At 47.8% G+C, this 21,659-nt stretch overlaps 1 protein-coding gene across 1 annotated transcript; it reads right to left on the bottom strand.

Moving 5' to 3' along the window:
- Window positions 1-1,126: 1,126 nt before the first annotated feature.
- Window positions 1,127-6,926, bottom strand: LOC308240629 (zinc finger X-linked protein ZXDB-like). Its single transcript, XM_080653961.1, has one exon. It carries the CDS (start codon window positions 6,909-6,911, stop codon window positions 4,296-4,298), a length of 2,616 nt encoding a protein of 871 aa, XP_080510087.1. The 5' UTR covers window positions 6,912-6,926; the 3' UTR covers window positions 1,127-4,295.
- Between the last annotated feature and the right edge of the window lie 14,733 nt (window positions 6,927-21,659).

The following is a 21,659-nucleotide window of genomic DNA, read 5'->3' as shown; positions in this document are numbered from 1 at the left end:
AATTTTAATTTAAAAATTGTGATAATATGTATAATTTTAAGTTTTCTAGTCACTCTCTGAAATCAATAAAAATATATTTTTAAAAAAGAGTTTAGGTCACAAAGACAAATACACTTCATAATCTATTCATGTTCTATGTTTTGCTACTCAAGTGTTGTATTATATTAATTATACTACCTGATTAAATTAAAGCCAAGGCAAATATATTTTTAACTTATGATCAACAGAGCCCATAGGATCAGACTTCTTTTTAAGTCATCATGTTCTTGTATTTTCAATTGGCAAGATTTTAAAATAAAAATCAATAACTGAGGAGAAACAGAAAGAAAATAGGATTAAATTAAAACATGTACCATCATTTCAAATGCCACCACCAACAGAAATTAAATTGCTTCCACTGAAATTATAAAGGCTTCACCATTTTTCTAGAAAATGATGTTGAAAGAGAAATCATTTGAACAAATTTGTTCAGTGAAACTGTGAGCTCATCTATATATATAAAAGCCTAAGAGACCGAACGACCAGTCACTATGATGAGCACTGACCACCAGGGGGCAGACACTCAACGCAGGAGCTGCCCCCTGGTGGTCAGTGTACTCGCACAGCAGGAGCGTCTCTCAGTTGACCAACCCGTCCTGGCGGCCCACCGGCCTGGTGGCAGCCACTCACTCCCTCAGTAGTCCTGCACGTCCAATCTCTGGAGAATGGGCCAGGCACCCAGTGCCACTGGCATGATCCCGACAGCTCCGCTGGCCTCAGGCACCGCAGCCACTTCCCCTCCCTAGACGCTCAGCAAGGAATAATATAAAAGCTGCCGCCAAGTGGCTCCCAACAACCGGCGTGAATGTCAGTGGGACAGATCCAGATCCCTGGCTGGCAAGGGCATCCCACTGCCTGCCCGGAGGGCCAATCACATCCCAGCCCCCACCCCCCACCCCCTCAGGACCCCACCCATGCATAAATTTGTGCACCGGGCCTCTAGTAGATAAATAAAAGGTTTGTTTTGAAAAAAGCAACATTTGTCCTTGAAAATTCCAGCAAGGAGTATTAAAAACATAATTATTATTTTTTATTGGAAAGAAGTTCGTTTTAAGGAACTAAAAAATGAAATCACAGTATTAAGTTCTTTTCATGTTTAAATAATTTATTTAATGTTTGCTACTTGTGTGTTCATTTTAATACATAACACACATATCTGTCAGACATGAAAAATAGTGGTCTATTTAAGAGGCTTTAATGATTGACAATATTTTTTGAAATGTACTTTATGAATATAAATATTTCCAAAGCAAAGAGAGAAAATAACTGAATAAGTAGACACAATGAAATTCTGAGCAAAAAGTATGACTAATTTTTGTTCTTCAATAAATGAATACAACCACTGTAAAAATATATGTGTGTATACCCAACACACACACTACAGAAACATTTCAAAGTGGAAAATATTTAGTGCACTGCCAAAGTGCTACAATAACTGTCATCCATAGACATTCACATGCAAACACTATTGGACTAATAAACTAGAGGAAGTATTAACTAGCAGAACTCCTTTGCAAAAACGTTTAAAAAATAGAAATAATGAAACCGAAATCTACTTCTCATCTGAACAGTATAGAAAATAATCTATTATCTGCATCACATCACATACACATGAATTATTATCTAAGCTCAGAAAATAACTTCTTACTGTACACACAGGACTGCAGTGTATACTCAGCAAATGTTACCATTGGCAGAAAATGGGCCATGAGGCAAATGTCTGAAGGATAGTGGCAGGAAGAGATCTAACTGCTTAAGAAGAAAAAAGAAAAGCCTGGCAAGAACCGGTATGTGCATGCAAAGGAGTGGAGTGGGAAGAAAGCAGAAAGTAATAAACCAATTAAAGTGGAAAACAGCAGCTAATTATAACACAGGAACGAATCGTCAAAGTTGGATGAGTGGGAAGGGAGAGGTGAAAGAATTTTTCTTTTTTTTTTAAAGCTGTAAGTCACTGGCTAAAGTCCACTTTGAATGTGAGTTGGTTAAACTGTCACATGAGTCAAAGCACAGACTTTTTGCCAGAACTGCTACACAGGGTCATTCTGAATAACAAATAGGACTTTTTCATCTTTACCTGTTGTAAAGATGTTCCCCAAAATTCAAAATGCCCAATGGACACAGACAACAAGGGGGTGAGGGCATGAGTGTGTGTGGGGGGGGGTGGGCGGAGCAATGGGGCGATAAGGACACATATGTAATACCTTAACCAATAAAGAAAAAAATTTTTAAAAAAGAAAAAAATTCAAAATGCTATACTCATATAAGGTGACAATTTACACAATATTCAAATTCAATCTTTCCTTCCAACTCTGGGCAAGTGCAAACAATGAGCTCTCCAGACCGGACAGGAGGAACCCTGTGCTCCATTATCAGTGACTCATGCAACAGCAGGATCCACAGTCACAGTGAAGTCTGACTTTGGAAACAGAGTGAAGATGGTATCAAATTGATCTAATGGGGAGGGATGCAGAAGTAACTGTGATGAATGTCTCCTAGCTTTTCCCCACAGAAACTCCTGGGGAGGGAACTGTTCATTGGAGGGAATACATAGATTCCCTATCCTGCTTCACCTTAACCCTTAAAAACCTTATTGTCTGAATATGAATAGGACTAAATTATTCCACTTTTTCTCTTATAGCAGGAAGGAATAAGAGGGTAAAAATATTATATAAGTTCATCAAAATACACCAACGCAAATACTTTTCTTTACATATTAACAACTAGAAAAGTCTAAGGTGTGTTAACTATGTTTGTGCATTTCTATGACCATTTGTCAGCTAGGAAACTGAGGCTTTGTGACACTAATTTATTCAAGGCCACTTATCCACCACAAATTTGACCCTGGGTCCATTTCATGTCAAAGACCTGGCTGGCCATTTCTACAAGGAAGCCTCCCATTTCAAAAGAGGTCAGAAAGATAAACGGTGAGGACAGCCAACATATTTTTGTTATCTTTTTTTCTCACTAGTTCTATCATTACTTAAGAAAATATTTTGGCATTGAATAATATTTCTATTAATCTTTTACAAATGCCTTAAACAGCATATCTTCCTCCGCTAACAGTAACTCTACAAGAACAATTCATGATATCAGAAGCACAAGTAATCATGAATTAATGCAATGAACAGCAGCAGCTGTGGATATCTCGAGATTAACACCAGACATTATGTGCTGCTGATAAATGAGCACAACATAGCCTATAAAACATGCCTGCACAAAAAGTCGTATTTCCAGTCTGACCAACTCCCTAGATCCAACTATAAAGTTAAGGAAACAGAGGGAAGAGGAACTTAACACCAGAGGGATGTCATCAACAAAACTTAAGACTGTGGCAAATGCTACATGTGGAACCACCTCATTCTTTCAAGGAGTAAAACTGCAAGAAAAGTAGGCAAATGGGGAAATATATAGATTAAAAAGACACTTCTGGGGGTGATCACTTTGTAACTTATATAAATGGCAGGTAACTATGTTGTACAGTGAAATACATTGTATGACAAATGTAATTTAAAAATAAAAAGTTAATATTTTAAGAAAGAATAAAAAAGACACTTAAGAGACTTATTCTAATTATTAAAAATATTAAAACAACCTAGCATTTATGAAAAAACTGGATATTGGAACCCTGACTGAACATTTATTACTATTAAGAAGTTATTGTTAACTTTAAGTATGATAATGGAATTGTAGAGTTTTTTTCCTAAAAGAACCCATAACGTATAGAACTATACATTGAGTATTAACGGTTGAAATCAACCATAAAATGATGTGATGTCTGATATTTACTCCAAAAAATACTGCAAGAGGGTTAAAGTGGAGATTAGATAAACAAAATTGTTCACGAATTAATAACTGTTGGACGCCAAAAACATAGATGCTTAATGTGTTTTATGCATGTTTTTTGAAAAAGCACATGCAATACCATTACTGAAAATGTCATTTTTTTTATGAAAAGAAGTATATTATCAAGGAATCACAGAGCTCAGAGGACCTCAGAAGCAATCTATTCAAACCACCTCATTGTATAAATAAGGACATTAAGGCTCAGATAGGTTAAGTGACTTGCTCAGGGTCACTCAACTCAACAGTTCCAGATTCAAGATCAGAATTGAAACCTGCCAACGTGTAGCCGGGGACCACGTTCTTTTTCAAACCCAAGAGAAAGGACCGCAGTTACACAATGAGTCCAGAACATCCTTAACGTTGAGTGTAACGAATACACGTAAGCCACGTGGCGAGGAATGAAGGGCGTGGGCTCATACCAAAAAGGAGCTGCCAGTCACTGTGATGAGATCTGTCTCTTTCGGACAGCCGTGGCTTCCTGCCGGATGGGAGAATGCAAACTGGGTGTCCTCCTCCTCCTGCGCGAAGAAGTCCGAGTCGGGGTGGACGGCCCAGTCCGCCTTGGTGGGCGTCAGCAGTTCGGAGACGCTGTTCTCGCAGAGGGTGCTGGAAGGAGTCAGCGCGTCGGTGTCCACGGTCAGCTTGCTGCTGGGGGTCAGGGCCTGGGGCTCCTGGCTGGAGGTTTTCAGGGCCAAAGAGCCCAGAGACCCCAAGGGCCCCGCGCCCGGGCCGGACACGTCGTCCATGTCCAAGGGGCTCTGCTGAAACCCGGTGGCCGTCGTCCCAAAGAAGAGAGAGGTATCCAGGCTCTGAGGAAGGTCGGTGGTGGCCATCAAGGCCCGAGGGTCCACGGGCTGCCCCAAGGAGGCGTTGCTGTTAGCGCCGGCGGGGAGGCTCCCGGCCAGCGTGGAGCTCACGGAGGCCACGTCGATGGTCAAGATGCCCGAGTTGACCAGGGCCGTGTCCAGCACCGCGGCGGACCCGTGCTGGCCGCCGCCGCCCCCGCCCCCGCCGCCACCGCCGCCGCCCCCGCCCCCGCCGCCGCCGCCGCCGGGCCCCTCGGAGAAGAGGGACAGCAGCTCGGCGTCGCTGAGGTCGCTCTGGCCCTGGCTGGTGAGCTCGCTGCTGGGCGTCAGGGCATTGGCGGCCTCCAGCTGGGCCAGGAGGTCCTGGCCCAGGTTGTGCCTCTTGGCCATGTGGGTCTTCATGCTGTGCTTGGAGGTGAAGAGCTTGTTGCAGGTGGAGACGGGGCAGCGGCTCTTCCAGGTGTCCACGTCCTGCAGGTGCTTCTTGGAGTGGATGTAGAGGCTGCTGCGCGCGGAGAAGCGGGCGGAGCAGCCTTCCACGGGGCACACGAAGGGCTTGGTGCCCAGGTGGGTGATGCTGTGGCCCTTGAGGTGCTCGGCCCGGGTGAAGGACTTGCCGCAGCCCTGCACGGGGCACAGGAACCGGCGGTCGTCGTCGTGCTTCCTCTTGTGCCTGAGCAGCTTGGACATGCTGGTGAAGTTCCAGCCGCAGCCGTCAAAGTCGCACAGGAAGGGCCTCTCGCCCGTGTGGCTGCGCAGGTGGATCTTGAGGCGGCAGGCCTTGTCGTACTGCTTGCTGCAGCCCGGGAAGGAGCAGGAGAAGAGCTCCTGCTCGCGGAAGTGGGCGCGGTTGTGGGAGAAGAGGGCGCTGACGGTGATGAAGGTCTTCTTGCAGCCCGAGAAGGCGCACTGGTAGGGCCTCTCGGGCTCGAAGTGGCTGCGCTGGTGGGCGCTGAGCTTGGCCTGCGTGGGGAAGCTGTCCTCGCACACCTCGCACTTGAAGGAGTTCTCCTGCTCGTGGCCCTTCATGTGCGCCTTGAGGTTGTACACGGTGGTGAAGCTCTTGCCGCAGCCCTGGGCCGGGCAGCCGAAGGGCCGCAGCTTGTCGTGCGACTGCAGGTGCCGCTTGAGCTTGTAGGACGTGGTGAAGGTCCAGCCGCAGCCGCCCAGCGGGCACTTGAAGGGCCGCTGGCCCTGGCTGCTGCTGTGCGTCAGCAGGTGCACCTTCAGCTGGTGCTTCTTGGCGAAGGTCTGGCCGCACTGCGCCTCGGGGCACAGGTAGAGCAGCAGGCCCGCGGCGGCGGCTGGGCCCAGCGGCGGCGGCGGCGGCGGCGGCGCGCGGGGGCTCGGGGCGGCCGGGGCCAGGGCCAGGGCCTCGGCCTCCGCCTCCTCCTCGGGCGCGGGCGCGGGCGCGGGCTCCGCGGGCTCGGCAGGCTCGGCCAGCAGCAGGTCGGGCGGCCTCTCGGGGCAGTCGCCGGGCTGCGCGGCGTGCGGGGCCCCGGCCTGGGGGGCGATCGGGCCCGCGGGCTGCGGCGCGGGCTGCGGCGCGGGCGCGACCCCCGGCTCCCAGGCGGGCGGCGGCGGGGGTGGCGGGGGCGGCGGCGGCGGCGGGGGCGCGGCGAGGGTCAGGACGCCGTTCTCGAAGCGCAGCAGCAGGTTCTGGCTGTGGAGGGTCACGGTGCCCGCGAAGGCCGCGGCGGGGCCCAGGCCCGGCCCGGGGAGCGGGGCGGCCAGCGGGGCCGGGGCCGGGGCCGGGGCGGGGAGCGCGGCCGGGAGCGCCGACAGGCAGCGGGGCCCAGGCGCGGGGCGGCCCGCGGGGTTCGCGCCGCCCTCGCCTCCCCGGAGCCCGGGGCCCGGCCCGGCCTCCTCCCTCCACACGGGCCCCGCGGCCTGGCCGGCGCCCGCGGGCCCCACGTCGCCGCCCACCGGGTCCAGCAGCACCAGGAAGAAGTCGCCGCCGCCGCCGCCGCCGCCGCTCGCCGGCTCGGGCCTGGGCGCCAGAGGGCTGGGGCCTGGGCCCCGCGAGGCCGCGCGGGCCTCCTGGCGCCGCCGCCCGCGCCCGCGCCCGCCATCTTGGGGGCCCCGCAGCAGCAGGAGGCGGCGCGCGGGGGCCTGGCCGTCCCGCGGGTCGAGGGCGCCGTGGACGCGGCCGCCGCCCGCGGGGCTGCCGGCGCCGCCGCCCTGTGGCGCCCCGCGGGCCGGGAGCAGCCCCGGGATTTCCATGGCGGCGTCCGCAGGCTCCGCTGGCGCCGGCGCCGGGAGGAGGTGCGACCCCGCCCCCTGCCGCGGGCCCGAACACGCTCCTGGAGGAAAAGTGCAATGCGCAGAAACCCGCCCTATCAGATATTAAAACGTGGTGAGCGCCACGGCGATTTAAATACCGTGGTCCCGGGTCCGGGAACAGACTGGAAAGCCCCGCGGCAGAGCCTGCTGCGCACCGCCCCCCGCCCCCCCCCCCCACCCACACACAGTTCACATCAGCGGGGAATGCAGCCGGCTCCCAGGTGAAGGGCAGTGACAGCTCCCGTGTGGATGTGGCCGCAATGCCCAGAGGTCTGTGTGCTAACTGCAGCCCGAGTGCCCCTCACTGTGTAAACCACCACAAGCACCCACCCTCCCGGGGCTCAGCCTGGGGCTGAGTGCTTCTCACGTGTGAACACTCATTGGCTGGCTGGCTGGCTGGCTGGCTGGCTGGCACCGTATTCCTCAGAGGACACAGTGTGTGTCAGCCTTCATCTACCACAGTGCTGGCAAGTCTCCTGAAAGGGATGTCTTTTTTGTTTGTTTGCTTTCTGGACAACTTCCATATCCAGAACTGTCCTGACCAGGAAAATTTGGCACCCAATATCTATTTTAAAATAAATATTTAGCCCTAACCGGTTTCGCTCAGTGGATAGAGCATCGGCCTGCGGACTCAAGGGTCCCAGGTTCGATTCCGGTCAAGGGCATGTACCTTGGTTGGGGGCACATCCCCAGTAGGGGGGGGGTGTGCAGGAGGCAGCTGATCAATGTTCCTCTCACATTGATGTTTCTAACTCTCTAACCCTCTCCCTTCCGCTCTGTAAAATATCAATAAAATATATTTTAAAAAATCAATATTTAATGATATCAGAGAGGAGGGCAGAAGGAGAGAAAGAAACATCCATGATGAGAGAGAATCATTGATTGGCTGCCTCCTGCACGCCCCACACTGGGGACCGCACTCGAAATCGGGGCATGTGCCCTGACAGGGAATCAAACAGGTGACCTTTTAGGTCCCAGGTGGATTCTCATCCGCTGAGTCACACCCCGCTGGCCCCTAATTTTCTTGTAGTCCTCAGGTGCAGAGTTTAGAACCAGTAAGAGATGGGGCCAAAACAGATTAGCACTTCAACCTGGAAATGCAAAGCCTGGAGGATGAAGCCATTTACACTGAAATCTGCAAAACCCAACCCACTCCAGGGTTCTCCCTGTACAGTGCCAACCCACTCTGCACTTCCATCATTGCTTCTGCCATGGTCAATGTTGTGTCCAGTCTCACAGGAGAATAAGGCAGTCCCCAGCTTACTCTAGAATCTAGATTCTCTAGCACAGGAAGGTCTCTGGGCAGGAGCAGCTGTTGAATGTGACAAGGTGAAACCCTAAGTCTCCCAAGAAGAATGCACAGATGACCACGTGCCATACACCCAACCCTCACCTTCACCACCAGCACCTGCTTGCATATAGTTGTGGAGGCCCAGTCTCACTGTAATGCATTTGGCCTGCGATGCCTCATGATCTTATCACTGATGATGATGATCCCACAATTTCTCATCAGTGAGTTGGGAATCGATATAAATATAGGGTGAAATATCTGGCAAGAGAGAGGTTTAGACACAAGATTTGATTATGGGGTACCTAGAGTTTAAAGAATCCCTGCTTCCCCCCTCTTTTAATGATAATGTACACTTGCTGATCTTTGATTAGGAGATCAAGTTTTTCATCCATAACAGTTGAAACCTCATCAAAATTTCTACGTCACCTGTTTTTCTTCGTATTCCTTTTTTGGGGTGGGGGTGGGGGATGGGGACGTGTTTTTCAACACTGAGATACAGAGGAGTACATACAACATATCTGCCAAGTAGATACTTTATGAAAGCAAACACCCATGTGACCAGGAGACCAAGGTCAAGAAATAGACTGTTGCCAGTCTTCTATAATTCCTTCCAGTCATAACCCACTCCCTCCCCAATGGATATAGTTATTATCCTGACTTTGTGATAATCACCTCAGTGCTTTTCTTAATAGGTTCCCACTTTATATGAAGTTATACACTGAGTGGCCAGATTATTATGATCTCTGAACACATAATAATCTGGCCACTCAGTGTATATATATATATATTAGAGGCCCAGTGCATGAATTCGTGCATGGGTGTGGTCCGACCAGCCTGGCCAGGGGGAAGGGACATGGGCGGCTGGCCAGCCTGCCTGCTGGTCGAACTCCTGGTCGAGGGGACAATTTGCATATTAGCCCTTTATTATATAGGATATACAGTGAGTGGCCAGATTATTATGCATTCAAAGATCATAATAATCTGGCCACTCAGTGTATAAACCAAATTTTACTGCATGCTTCTTTTTATAGGTCCCTTCTGCCATTCTGTATCAAATTTGAGAGACTTCATGCATGTCTTTCACAGTAGCTATAGATCCTTTGTCTCCATTGTTGACTAGAATTCCAGTGTATGATTTTAGCAAAGTGATTATGATCTGATTATGCCATTCTATAGTGGATGGACACTAACGGTTGCTATTAGTTTATGACCACTGCTGTGAACAATGCTGCAATTAGGCAAGAAAAGAAATAAAAGCCATCCTATGTGAAAAGAACGACGTGAAACAGGTTTGCTGATGACATGCTCTTGTACATAAACAAATCTTAAAACTCTTCACAAAGACTGTTAGAACTAATAAATGAATTCAGCGTAGTTCCTGAAAACAACATCAACATACGAAAACCAGTTGTATCTAAACATTAACAATCAACTATTGATAATAATAAAAGCGTAATATGCAAATCAACCAAACAACCATCCGGACATCCTTCTGGACGACCTTCCGGATGAAGCTGGGGCTGCAGCTGCAGGATCAAGGCAGCCACCGTGGCTGCAAAGGCCTACACTTGCCCGAATTTCATGCATCGGGCTTCTAGTCAAAAATAAAAATAAAGGAAATAATCCTATTTATTTATTCATTTAATCCTCACTGGAGCATATTTTCCCATTGATTTTTAGAGAAAGTGGAAGGGACGGGGAGAGACAGAGAGAGAAACATGGATGTGAGAGAGACACATGGATTGGTTGCCTCCTGCACCAGCCTGGACAAGGGACAGTGATTGAGCCCACAACCCAGGTATCTACCCTTGACCAGAATTGAACCCGGGACCCTTCAGTCCAAGGGCCAACACTGTCCATTGAGCCAGACCACCTAGGGTGGAGTAATCCTATTTACCATAGCACCAAAAGGTATAAAATATTTAAGACTAAACTTAACTAAGGAAATGTACACGGGAAACTACAGAACATTGATGAAAGACAAAAGACAAAAATAAAATGGAGAGACATAGCCCTAACCGGTTTGGCTCAGTGGATGGAGCGTCGGCCTGCGAACTCAAGGGTCCCAGGTTCGATTCCGGTCAAGGGCATGTACCTTGGTTGCGGGCACATCCCCAGTGGGAGGTGTGCAGGAGGCGGCTGATTGATGTTTCTCTCTCATCGATGTTTCTAATTCTCTCTCCCTCTCCCTTCCTCTCTGTAAAAAATCAATAATATATATTTTAAAAAATTAAAATAAAATGAAGACATATTCGCGGATTGGGAGATTTAATAGTGTTAAAACATCCATTTATGAAATTGAACCCTTATTTAACATCCTTCATAGAAATTAATTTAAAATAGGTAAAAACAAGTTTAAGACCTCAAATTGTAAAACTCCCTAGAAGAAAATATTAGGGAAACTTCTGGACATCTATCTGGCCAATGATTTTTTTGATATAACACCAAAAGTTCAGGCGAGCAAAAACAAAAGGAGACAACATCTAACTAGTTTGATGTATCTATCAAACTAAATACCTCTCTGCACAACACAGGAAAAACACGACCCATGGAATGGAAGAAACTGCTTGGCAACCATATACCTGGTAAGGGGATAATATTGAAAACATATAAGGAATTTGTACAATTCAATAGAAAAAAATACAAATAACTCAACTGAAAATAGTCAAAGTACTTGAATAGACATGCCTACAAAGAACCCTACAAACACCAACAGGTATATGAAAAGATGCTCAGCATCACTAATTACCAGGGAAATACAAAACCAAACCACGATGAGGCATTGCCAGACACCTGTTAGCATGGCTAATTAAAAAAAAATAAGATAACAAGTGTGGATGAAGACATGGAGAAATCGAAACCTTTTTTACACTATTGATGGGAATGTAAAATGGCCCAGCTGCTATGAAAATAGTATGGAGGTTCCTCAGAAAATTAAAATAAAACTACCCATGTCATCTAGCAATCCCACTTCTGGGTCTATAGCCACAAGCATAGCCCTAGCTCCGTGGTTGGCAAACTGCAGCTCGCGAGCCACATGCGGCTCTTTGGCCCCTTGAGTGTGGCTCTTCCACAAAATACCACGGCCTGGGCGAGTCTATTTTGAAGAAGTGGCGCTAGAAGAAGTTTAAGTTTAAAAAATTTGTCTCTCAAAAGAAATTTCAATCGTTGTACTGTTGATATTTGGCTCTGTTGACTAATGAGTTTGACGACCACTGCCCTAGCCGGTTTGGCTCAGTGGATAGAGCGTCAGCCTGCAGACCAAAGGGTCCTGGGTTCGATTCCGGTCAAGGGCACGTACCTTGGTTGCAGGCTCCTCCCCAGCCCGGGCCCTGGTCAGAATTCCTGCAGGAGGCAACCAATCGATGTGTTTCTCTCACATCGATGTTTCTCTCTGTCTTTCCCTCTCTTTTCCACTCTCCCTAAATAATAATAATAATAATAATAATAATAATAATAATAATATATCCACAAGCATTGAAATCAAGATCTTCAAAAGATATTGGCACTCCCAGGATTAATGCAGCATTGCTGACAATAGCTAAAGATGTGAAAGCAACTTAAATGTCCATCAACAGATAAACTAATAAAGAAAATGTGGTATATGCATACAGTGGAATAAAGCCTTAAAACACAAGGAAACCTTTCTTGCTGATCACCATGGATAGCCTTGAGGACAGAATGCTCAGTGAAACGGGCCAGTCACAGAATAACAAATACTGTATGATTCCATTTATATAAAATCTATAATTGTCAAACTCATACAGGAAGGGATTTATTTTTATTAAGACATTATATTTTAGAGCAGCTTTGGGTTCACTGTAAAATTTATGGGAATGTACAGAGATTTCCTATATAACCCTGGCTTCGTGTATGCATAGTCTCCCCCATTATAAGCATCCCTTATCAGAGCGGCACATTTATCACAATTGATGAACCTACTTTGACACTTCATAATCAGTCAAAGCCATGGTTTATATTACAGTTTACTCTTGGTATTATACATTCTGTTGGTTTGAACAAACATATAATGACATATATCCATCATTATAGTATCATACAGAGTAGCTTCACTGCCCTAAATTTCCTGTGTCCTGCCTATATATCCCTCCCCCAGCCCCTGGCAACTGCTGATCTTTTTACTCTCTCCATGGTTTTGGCCTTTCTTGAATTTCATTTAGTAGGAATTACACACTGTGTATTCTTTTCAGACCGGCTTCTTCCACTTCATAGTATGCATTTACAGTTCCTGCGTGTCTTTTCATGGCTTAATGACTCATTTCTTTTTAGCACTGAATAATTTCCTATTGTCTGTATGTGCCATAGTTTATTCATTTATCTGCTGAAGGACATCCTGATTGCTTCAAACGTTTGACAATTCTAAGTAAAGCTGCTATAAACATGTGTGCAGGTTTTTCCATGGATATTTTTTTAAAATATATTTTATTGATTTTTTTACAGAGAGGAAGGGAGAAGGATAGAAAGTTAGAAACATCGATCAGCTGCCTCCTGCCCACCCCCTCCTGGGGATGTGCCCACAACCAAGGTACATGCCCTTGACCGGAATCGAACCTGGGACCCTTCAGTCCACAGACTGATGCTCTATCCACTGAGCCAAACCGGTTAGGGCTGTGTGGATATGTTTTAAACTCATTTTGGTAAATATGAAGGAACATGGTTGCTGGATACTAAGAGTATGAGTATGTTTCATTTTGTAAGAAGCCACCAAACAGCCTCTGAAACGGGCTGTACATTTTTGCATTCCCACCAGCAATGAATGAGAGTTCCTGCTCTTCCCCATTCTCACCAACATTTGATGTAGTCAGCATTCCAGATTCTAATAGTTGTGTAATGGCATCTCATTTTGCTGTAAAAACCAAAAATTTTTGTTCCTTTTATTTCTTACATTTGGAACTTTAAGAAACATATACCATCAGATATACCACTATTTAGTAAAAATCTATCCTAGTTTTTAGGAAGCATACATGTCGCAAACCACCTCATTTCTACTCGCTAAAAACGTAACTAAGTTTATAAAAAATGTAGGCTCTGATCTATGGGATCCTGAGCCTTGAGGTTTTGAATGTTTTGATTATTGTAAAAACAATTTTAAGTGGTTGGACTTAATTCCTAGCTGTTTTCTTCTAGAATGGGCCAATCATTTTGAAGTTATATACTCCCTTGATTCAATTCCTTAAACTTTGTGATCTACTCTCTCTTTGAAAAACTTGATAAAAAAGTAATTTTTTTCTGTACAATAAGGATGAATTGACCAGAATGTACCCAATATTAATTATAACAAAAAGCAGGACAGTGTACATGTGCCATGTGAAACCGAGATTTTAATGATGTTTGCCAGGGGCTAGTAGAATGAGGAAATGGGAATTGCTTTTCAATGAAAAAAGTTTTAGTTTCACAAGATGAATCCATTTTTAGATATTTGTATGCCTATAGTTAACGATAATGTATTGCATAATTTAAAATTTGCCAAGTGGCCCGGCCGGGGTGGCTCAGTGGTTGAGTGTCAACCTATGAACCAGGAGGTCACAGGTCATTGATGTCTCCCTCTCCCTTTCTCTCTGAAATCAATAAAAATATATTAAAAAATAAAATTTGCCAAGTGCATAGATCTCATGGTAAGTGTTCTTACCACAATATAAGAGAAGAAATAATGCTTGTAAAACACCATGAATGTGCCTTAGCCGGTTTGGTTTGGTGGATAGAGCGTCGGCCTACGGACTGGAGGGTCACGGGTTCAATTTCGGTCAAGGACACATGCCCAGGTTTCAGGCTCAACCCCCAGTAAGAGGTGTGCAGGAGGCAGCCAATCAATGATTCTCTCTCATCATTGATGTTCCTATCTCTCTGTCCCTCTCCCTTCCTCTCTGAAATCAATAAAAATATATTAAAAATAACATTTTGATGGAGTGCTGATGTGCATAACAAACTTTATATCTGAATGGGTCAGGCAGCTACAAGTTCATGATAGGTACATAAGGACACCTGGGAACTTGGTGGTCCATGTTCAAGTGTTTAGTCTCCACTAAGGCCCAGTAGCAAGCCAAAAGAAGTTTCTCTAAAGCAGGAATGGCCCACAGGCCATTTCAGGCCCAAGAAATCATTTGATCTGGCCCTGCCAAGGCATAAGGGGTGCATTAATTAAATGTTTGACCAAATATAGCAGGCTAATTTTTAGGCTGATAATTTTGATGGTCCACCAATGATCCTATCTAATAAAGAAGGAATATGCTAATTGACCCTCATGCCATTACAAAGATGGCTCCCACAGCCAATAAGGAGGGAATATGCTAATTGACTGCCACACCCTCAAAGATGGCAGTGCCCACAGCCACAAGATGGCAGCACCCAGTCCCCTCAACCCCACAGGGGTTGCAGGTGCACGGCAATGCCAAGCCCGCCCCCAGGCAGGCCCGGCCTTGCTGTGTGCCTGCCTCCGGAGTCCCCCAGTCCCCTCAGCCCCCCAGCCGCCCAGGGCAGGCCCGAGGTGCAGGCAAGGCTCGGATGGCAGCTTCCCAGTCGCCGAGGGCTGCCCGAGGCTCAGGTAACCAGGGCCGGCCAAGGCTTGCACTGCCAGCAGTGGCAGCAGCAGAGGTGTGATGGGGGCATCGCCTTCCCCTGATGACCCAGTCGCCTCCCGCCCCTGAGGGCTCCCGGACTGTGAGAGGGGGAAGGCCAGGCTGAGGGACTACCCCTCGAGTGCATGAATTTTCATGCACTGGGCCTCTAGTGTTATAAATATCCAAATAGCCCTTGGCAGGAAAAGGGGTCCCCACCCTTGTGTAATCTACAGATGATGACAAGACTTTGCTCCAACATTCGAAGTTTTTTCTGTAAATCACCTATAGGAGACTGCCAAGGGTTACAAACAGCATTTCTATTTGCCACTAACACCCTGAGCGCTATTGGATCTGCTGGAGCTTACAGCACAAGTGGCAAAAGCAGGAAGCTTTCCATGACAGTGTTGTCCTGTGGCAGAACCTTCTCTTTTTTAAAAAAATATATTTTATTGATTTTTTACAGAGAGGAAGGGAGAGGGATAGGGAGTTAGAAACATCGATGAGAGAGAAACATCCATCAGCTGCCTCCTGCACACCTCCTACTGGGGATGTGCCCGCAACCAAGGTACATGCCCTTGACCGGAATCGAACCTGGGACCCTTCAGTCCGCAGGCCGACGCTCTATCCACTGAGCCAAACCGGTTAGGGCTGCAGAACCTTCTTTTGTTCCGGTTCCCATGGAAAACTAGCAGATTTTCTTGTTACTTGCTAAATAGGCCAGAATAGAACAAGCCAGTGAGAAATTGAAAGAAACACACTCATTATTGTGTCACACCTTTGGTTGTAGGAGAGCCAAATACAGCCATTTACCCTTAAGCTTAGAAAAGATATCTAGACATGCCCTCCAGCCCTGGAGCCCTAGATGTTTCACTGAGGTAAAAGGCCCCTATATTTTTGCTGGGCTTATTTTCCACCATCTGACATGCAAATTCCTTACCAATAAGTCTAGAATAGTTTCTATTTCTTGTGCATTAGGTCCAATAAACACAATATCATCATTGTATTGCACCAGTGTTATGTCTTGTGGAAGGAAAAAGCAATCGAGATGCCTGTGAACTAAATTACGACATAGGGCTGGAGAGTTAATATACTCCTGAGGTAGAACACAAGTCATACAGCTAGCACTGCCAGTTGCAAGCAAACTGCTTGTTCCCGCCTTTGGGTAGGGGCGGGGGTGGGTGGGAGAGGCATTTATTTTTAAATATATTTGTATTGATTTCAGAGAAGAAGGGAGAGAAAGAGACAGAAACATCAATGATGAGAGAGAATCATTGATTGGCTGCCTCCTGCATGCCCCACACTGGGGCATGTGCCCAGACTGGAATCAAACCGTGACCCCCTGGTTCATAGGTCGATGCTCAACTGCTGAGCCACACCAGCCGGGCCGGGAAAGGCATTTAAAAGATCAACAGCTGCATACCAGATACTAGGAGATACATTCATTTGCTCAAACCTGGTGCAACAGCTGCAATAGGCATCAGCACCTTGTTGAGATTACAGTAATCCACTGTCATTTTCCAAGGTCCATATGTTTCTGCCTGGCCAAGTACGCAAGATGAGCGGGTGTATTGTGGGAACCACCGTTGTGCATCTTTCAATTCCTTGATGGTGGCACTAATTTTAGCAATACCCAGGAATGCACTATGCTTTTGGTTTACTTTTTTCCTAGGTAGAGGCAATCCAGTGGCTTCTAAGTGGCATTTCTCACCATGATAGCTCTCATTGCACAAGTGAGAAGAACAATGTGGGGATTCTTCCAGGTATGGAGTATCCTATATAATAAAAGCCTAATATGCTAAGTGACCGGTCGTCTGGTTAGCCATTCAACCAATCAAAGCGTAATATGCTAATGATATGCTAAGGCCACTCAACCGCTCGCTATGACGTGCACTGACCATCACGGGGCAGACACTCTGGTAGGTTAGCTTGCTGCTGGGATCCAGCTGATTGGGACTGAACGAGATGGGCCGGACATGCCCTGGAGCCCTCCAGTGGTCCTTCCCCAGCTGGCCAATCTCCTGCATCCCTCCCTGGCTTCAGTTCTGCACCTGTGGTGTCCCTCGGCCTGGCCTGCACCCTTTTAGCAATCTGGGACCCCAGGGGATGTAGGAGAGCTGGTTTTGGCCTGATCCCGCAGGCCAGGCCAGGCCAGGCCAAGGGACCCCACTGGTGCACGAATGGCCTCTAGTGTCTATTATAATCATGTGATCTGGACCTGGGGGAAAACCCAGGATGGGATCCAGGACCAATTGAGTCCACTATTGGATGGGGAATGTCTCACCCATGGGCCATATAAGGCCTGTGAAATCATTTGTTCTGGCCCTGCCAAGGCATTAGGGGTGATTTAATTAAACGTTTGACCAAATATAGCAGGCTAATTTTTAAAAAATTAAACCTTTATTGTTGAAAGTATTACATATATCCCCTTTTCCTCCAGTGACCCCTTCTAGCCGGCCCCTGCCCCCCCTCCAGGCCTTCACCACCCTGTTGTCTGTGTCCATGGATTATGCATATGTGCATACAAGTTCTTTGGTTGATCTCTTCCCACCCACCCACCCACCTCCACCTTCCCTCTGAGATTCCACAGTCTATTCCATGCTTTTATGTCTCTGGATCTATTTTGTTCATCAGTTTATTTTGTTCATTAGATTCCACAAATGAGTGAGATCATGTGATACTTGTCTTTCTCTGACTGGCTTATTTCACTTAGCATAATGCTCTCCAGGTCCCTCCATGCTGTCTCAAAGGGAAAGACATCCTGCTTTTTTTCTGCTAGTAGGCTAATTTTTAAGTTGATAATTTTATATGGCCCTCGAATGATGTTATAAATATCCAAATGGCTCTTGGCAGAAAAAGGGTTCCCCACCCTGGCACTATAAGACGGACCTGAGCTAAAATGCTATATGCTACTACTCTGAGTGGCAGAGTGTGGCGACATTTTGGGTCTCATGGAAATAGTGTTGGTTCAGAATTAGTGTTCAGAAATCCCCGAAAAGTCTAATTATTTCCTTTTCCACAGTGCAAGTTTCCCTGGTAAGGCGATTTTTTTCCTTTGGGAAAGACTAACAGTGGTTGGCAAACTCATCAGTCAACAGAGCCAAATATCAGCAGTACAACGATTGAAATTTCTTTTGAGAGCCAAAGAGACAGAGAAACATCAATCAGAACGTCAAACCTCAGGGAAGGTAGGGGAGGGTGGGGGTAAGGGGGAGAGATCAACCAAAGGACTTGTATACATGCATATAAGCCTAATCAATGGACACAGACAACAGGGGGGTGGGGGCATAAATGGGAGGTGGGGGGTAATGGGGGAATAAGGACACATATGTAATACCTTAATCAATAAAGAAGTTAATAAATAAATAAAAAATTAAAAAATAAAAAAACAGGAAAAAAATAATACTGTACTGTATTCTTGAAAATTGCGGAGAAAAATCTTAAAAGTTCTCATTACAAGAAAAAAAATTGTAACTCTATGATAATAGATATTAACTAGCCTTATTGTGGTGAACATTTCACAATATATATAAATATCAAACCATAAAAAAAAGCCAAATTTTTAAAACTAAACTTCTTCTAACGCCACTTCTTCAAAATAGACTCGCCCAGGCCGTGGTATTTTGTGGAAGAGCCACACTCAAGGGGCCAAAGAGCCACATGTGGCTCGCAAGCCGCAGTTTGCCGACCACGGGACTAGGAGAAATATTTACAGTATGTATTTTGGGGGGTAGAGTAGTGGGGTCCTTTCTCAAGGTGACCCAGTATCTCCTTCATTTGAGGGTTTCTGCGTCTGTAAAATTGGCTCAAACCTGGAAATTGATTAAGAGCGCTGTACTTTTAAATTCAAGTTAGCTTTTTGTTTACTTAACCTAGAATTCTTCCACTTATACAGATCAAGTAAGAATATACTAGCTGCTCATTTATTTCACTTCTAAAAACACCAGGGCATCCTGGCCTGGAGGTTCAGTTGGTTGGAGCACCATCCCATGCACCAAGAGGTCGCTGGTTCAAATCCTGGTCAGGGCACATGACCAGGTTGTGATCAATGATTCTCTCTCATCGTTAATGTTTCTATCTCTCCCTCTCCCTGAAATCAATAAAAGCATATTTTAAAAAAATGATAAAACAGATAACACTTTTTAAAATTCTCAATAGGGAAATAGAGGGTAATTTGCACAAAAGTCACTTGTCCTGACCAAGATGTCAAGGTTAAACACAGCTCAAACAACATTTTTTGAACCTATTTGGTTCTTCATCACAGTGCTTGTGCTTGAATGTGTACGCACCCCTATGTTCATAGCAGCACAATTTACAAAGGCTAAGATCTGGAAACAGCCCAAGTGCCCATCCTCCTATATAATAAAGAGGGAATATGCAAATTGACCGTCACTCCACCACAAAGATGGCAGTGCCTACAGTGGAGGCGGGGGTTTTCGTAACACAAGATGGCTACACCCACAGCAGAGGCTGAGTTCCCGTAACAAGCCTTAACGAACAATCAGCAGGGACCTGAGGCTGCACCCCCCCACACCCACCCCCGTGGGGCTTGACAGGGGACCTCAGGCCACACCCTCTGCCCCGGTGCCAAGCCGGGAGACCTCAGGCCGTGCCCCCCACCTGGCAGGGCTTAACGGGGTACCTCAAGGTGCACCCCCCTGTCCCAGTGCTGGGCCAGGGGACCTCAGGCTGCTCCCCTCGCCCCGCACCAGGGGATCTCAGGCGGCACCCCTTGCCCCGGCGCCAGGCCGGGGGACCTGTGGCCGTGCCCCCACTGCCCAGTGGGGCTTGACAGGGGATCTCAAGGTGCGTCCCCCTTCCTGGTGCTGGGCCAGGGTACCTCAGGCTGCTCCCCCAGCCCCAGAGCCAGGCCAGGGGACCTCAGGCTGTGCCCCCCGCCTGGTGGGGCTTGATGGGGAACTTCAAAGCACGCAGCCCACCCCAGCAGGGCTTAACGGGGGACCTCAAGGTGTGCCCCCTGCCCCAGTTTTGGGCTGGGGGACCTCAGGCCGCACCCCTTGCCCCGGTGCCAGGCTGGGGGACCTGGGGCTGCACCCCCACCCAGCAGGGCTTGACAGGGGACCTGAGGCTGCGTCCCCCTCCCAGTGGGGCTTGAGGGGGGACCTGAGGCTGTGCCCCCTCTTGGCACCCGGCCAGGAGACCTGAGGCTGTGCCTCCCTGCCTGGTGGGGCTTGACAGGGGATCTCAGGCCATGTCTCCCACCCAGTGGGGCTTGATGGGGAACCTCAAGGTGCGTCCCCTGCCCTTGGGCTGGGCTGGGGGACCTCAGGCCATGCCCTCTGCCCAGTGCGGCTTGACGGGGGACCTTAAGGTGCACCCCCCGCCCCAGTGCTGGGCCAGGGGACCTCAGCCTGCGCCCCCCCACCCAGTGGGGCTTGATGGGGGACCTGAGGCTGCATCCCCCACCCAGCGGGGCTTGGCGGGGGCCCTGAGGCTGCACCTCCCTCCTGGCGCCAGGCTGGGGGACCTGAGGCTGTGTTACCCATCCGGCAGGGCTTAACGGGGGACCTGAGGTTGCGTCCCTCTCCCAGTGGGGCTTGATGGGGTGGGGCTTGACAGAGGATCTCAGGCCATGTCCCCCACCTGGCGGGGCTTGACAAGGGACCTCAAGGCGCGCTCCCTGCCCCGGCCTGGGCTGGGGGACCTGAGGCTGCGCCCCTCTGCCCGACGGGGCTTGACAAGGGTGGAACCTGCCAGGTCTGGATCTAGTCCAATGCATGGGGGAGGGGCAGCCAGGTCTGGGCCTCACGTGATTTTGAGGCACACGTGATGCCGTAACGACTGATCAGCAGGGACCTGAGGCTGTGTAGTGCCTGGCTGGGCCAGGGGACCTGAGGCTGTGCCGGGGGACCTGAGGCTGTGCCCCCCACCCAGTGGGGCTTGATGGGGGATCTGAGGCCGCACCCCCCCACCCCAGCAGGGCTTGACGGGGGACCTGAGGCTGCGCCTCCCTGCCCAGTGGGGCTTGACAGGGGTGGTGCCAGCCTGGTCTTGGTCTGGCACGATTTTGAGGCGCGTGCAGGTGGGCAGGGACTTGACTCTGGGTCCCATGGCACGCCTCAGACTCTGACAGGAGGGAGATTTTCATATACATTTTACTAATTTTCTTTCATCTCTGATACTTCTATTATAAAGGGAAAATAGCAATATTAAAGTATTTCCTCTAATTCCCTTTTATTTTTTTTCTTTTTATTTTTTTATTATTTTTTTAAATAAATCTTTATTCAGATTATTACAATTCTTTCTCCTTTTTCCCCCCATAGCTCCCCTCCACCCCTTTCCCACCCCACCTTCTGCCCTTACCTCCCCCCCACTGTCCTCATCCATAGGTGTATGATTTTTGTCCAGTCTCTTCCTGAACCCCCCACACCCTTTCCCCCTGAGAATTATCAGTCCACTCCCTTTCTATGCCCCTGATTCTATTATATTCACCAGATTATTCTGTTCCTCAGGTTTTTAATTCACTTGATTTTTAGGTTCACTTGTTGAGAGATATGTATTTGTTGTTCATAATTTTTCTCTTTACTTTTTTCTTCTTCCTCTTCTTTAAGAATACCTTTCAGCATTTCATATAATACTGGTTTGGTGGTGATGAACTCCTTCAGCTTTTTCTTATCTGTGAAGCTCTTTATCTGCCCTTCAATTCTGAATGATAGCTTTGCTGGGTAGAGTAATCTTGGTTGTAGGTTCTTGCTATTCATCACATTGAAAATTTCTTGCCACTCCCGTCTGGCCTGCATAGTTTCTGTTGAGAAGTCAGCTGACAGTCGTATGGGTGCTCCCTTGTAGGTAACTAACTGT

Source organism: Plecotus auritus, assembly GCF_963455305.1.
Source record: "Plecotus auritus genome assembly, chromosome: X".
Lineage (NCBI taxonomy): Eukaryota > Metazoa > Chordata > Mammalia > Chiroptera > Vespertilionidae > Plecotus > Plecotus auritus.
Note: the sequence above shows the minus strand (reverse complement) of the source record. Positions and strands in the feature narration are given on the sequence as shown.

Coding starts and splice junctions, on each gene's coding strand:
- LOC308240629 (XM_080653961.1), bottom strand. CDS start 6,911: ATGGAAATCCCGGGGCTGCTCCCGGCCCGCGGGGCGCCACAGGGCGGC.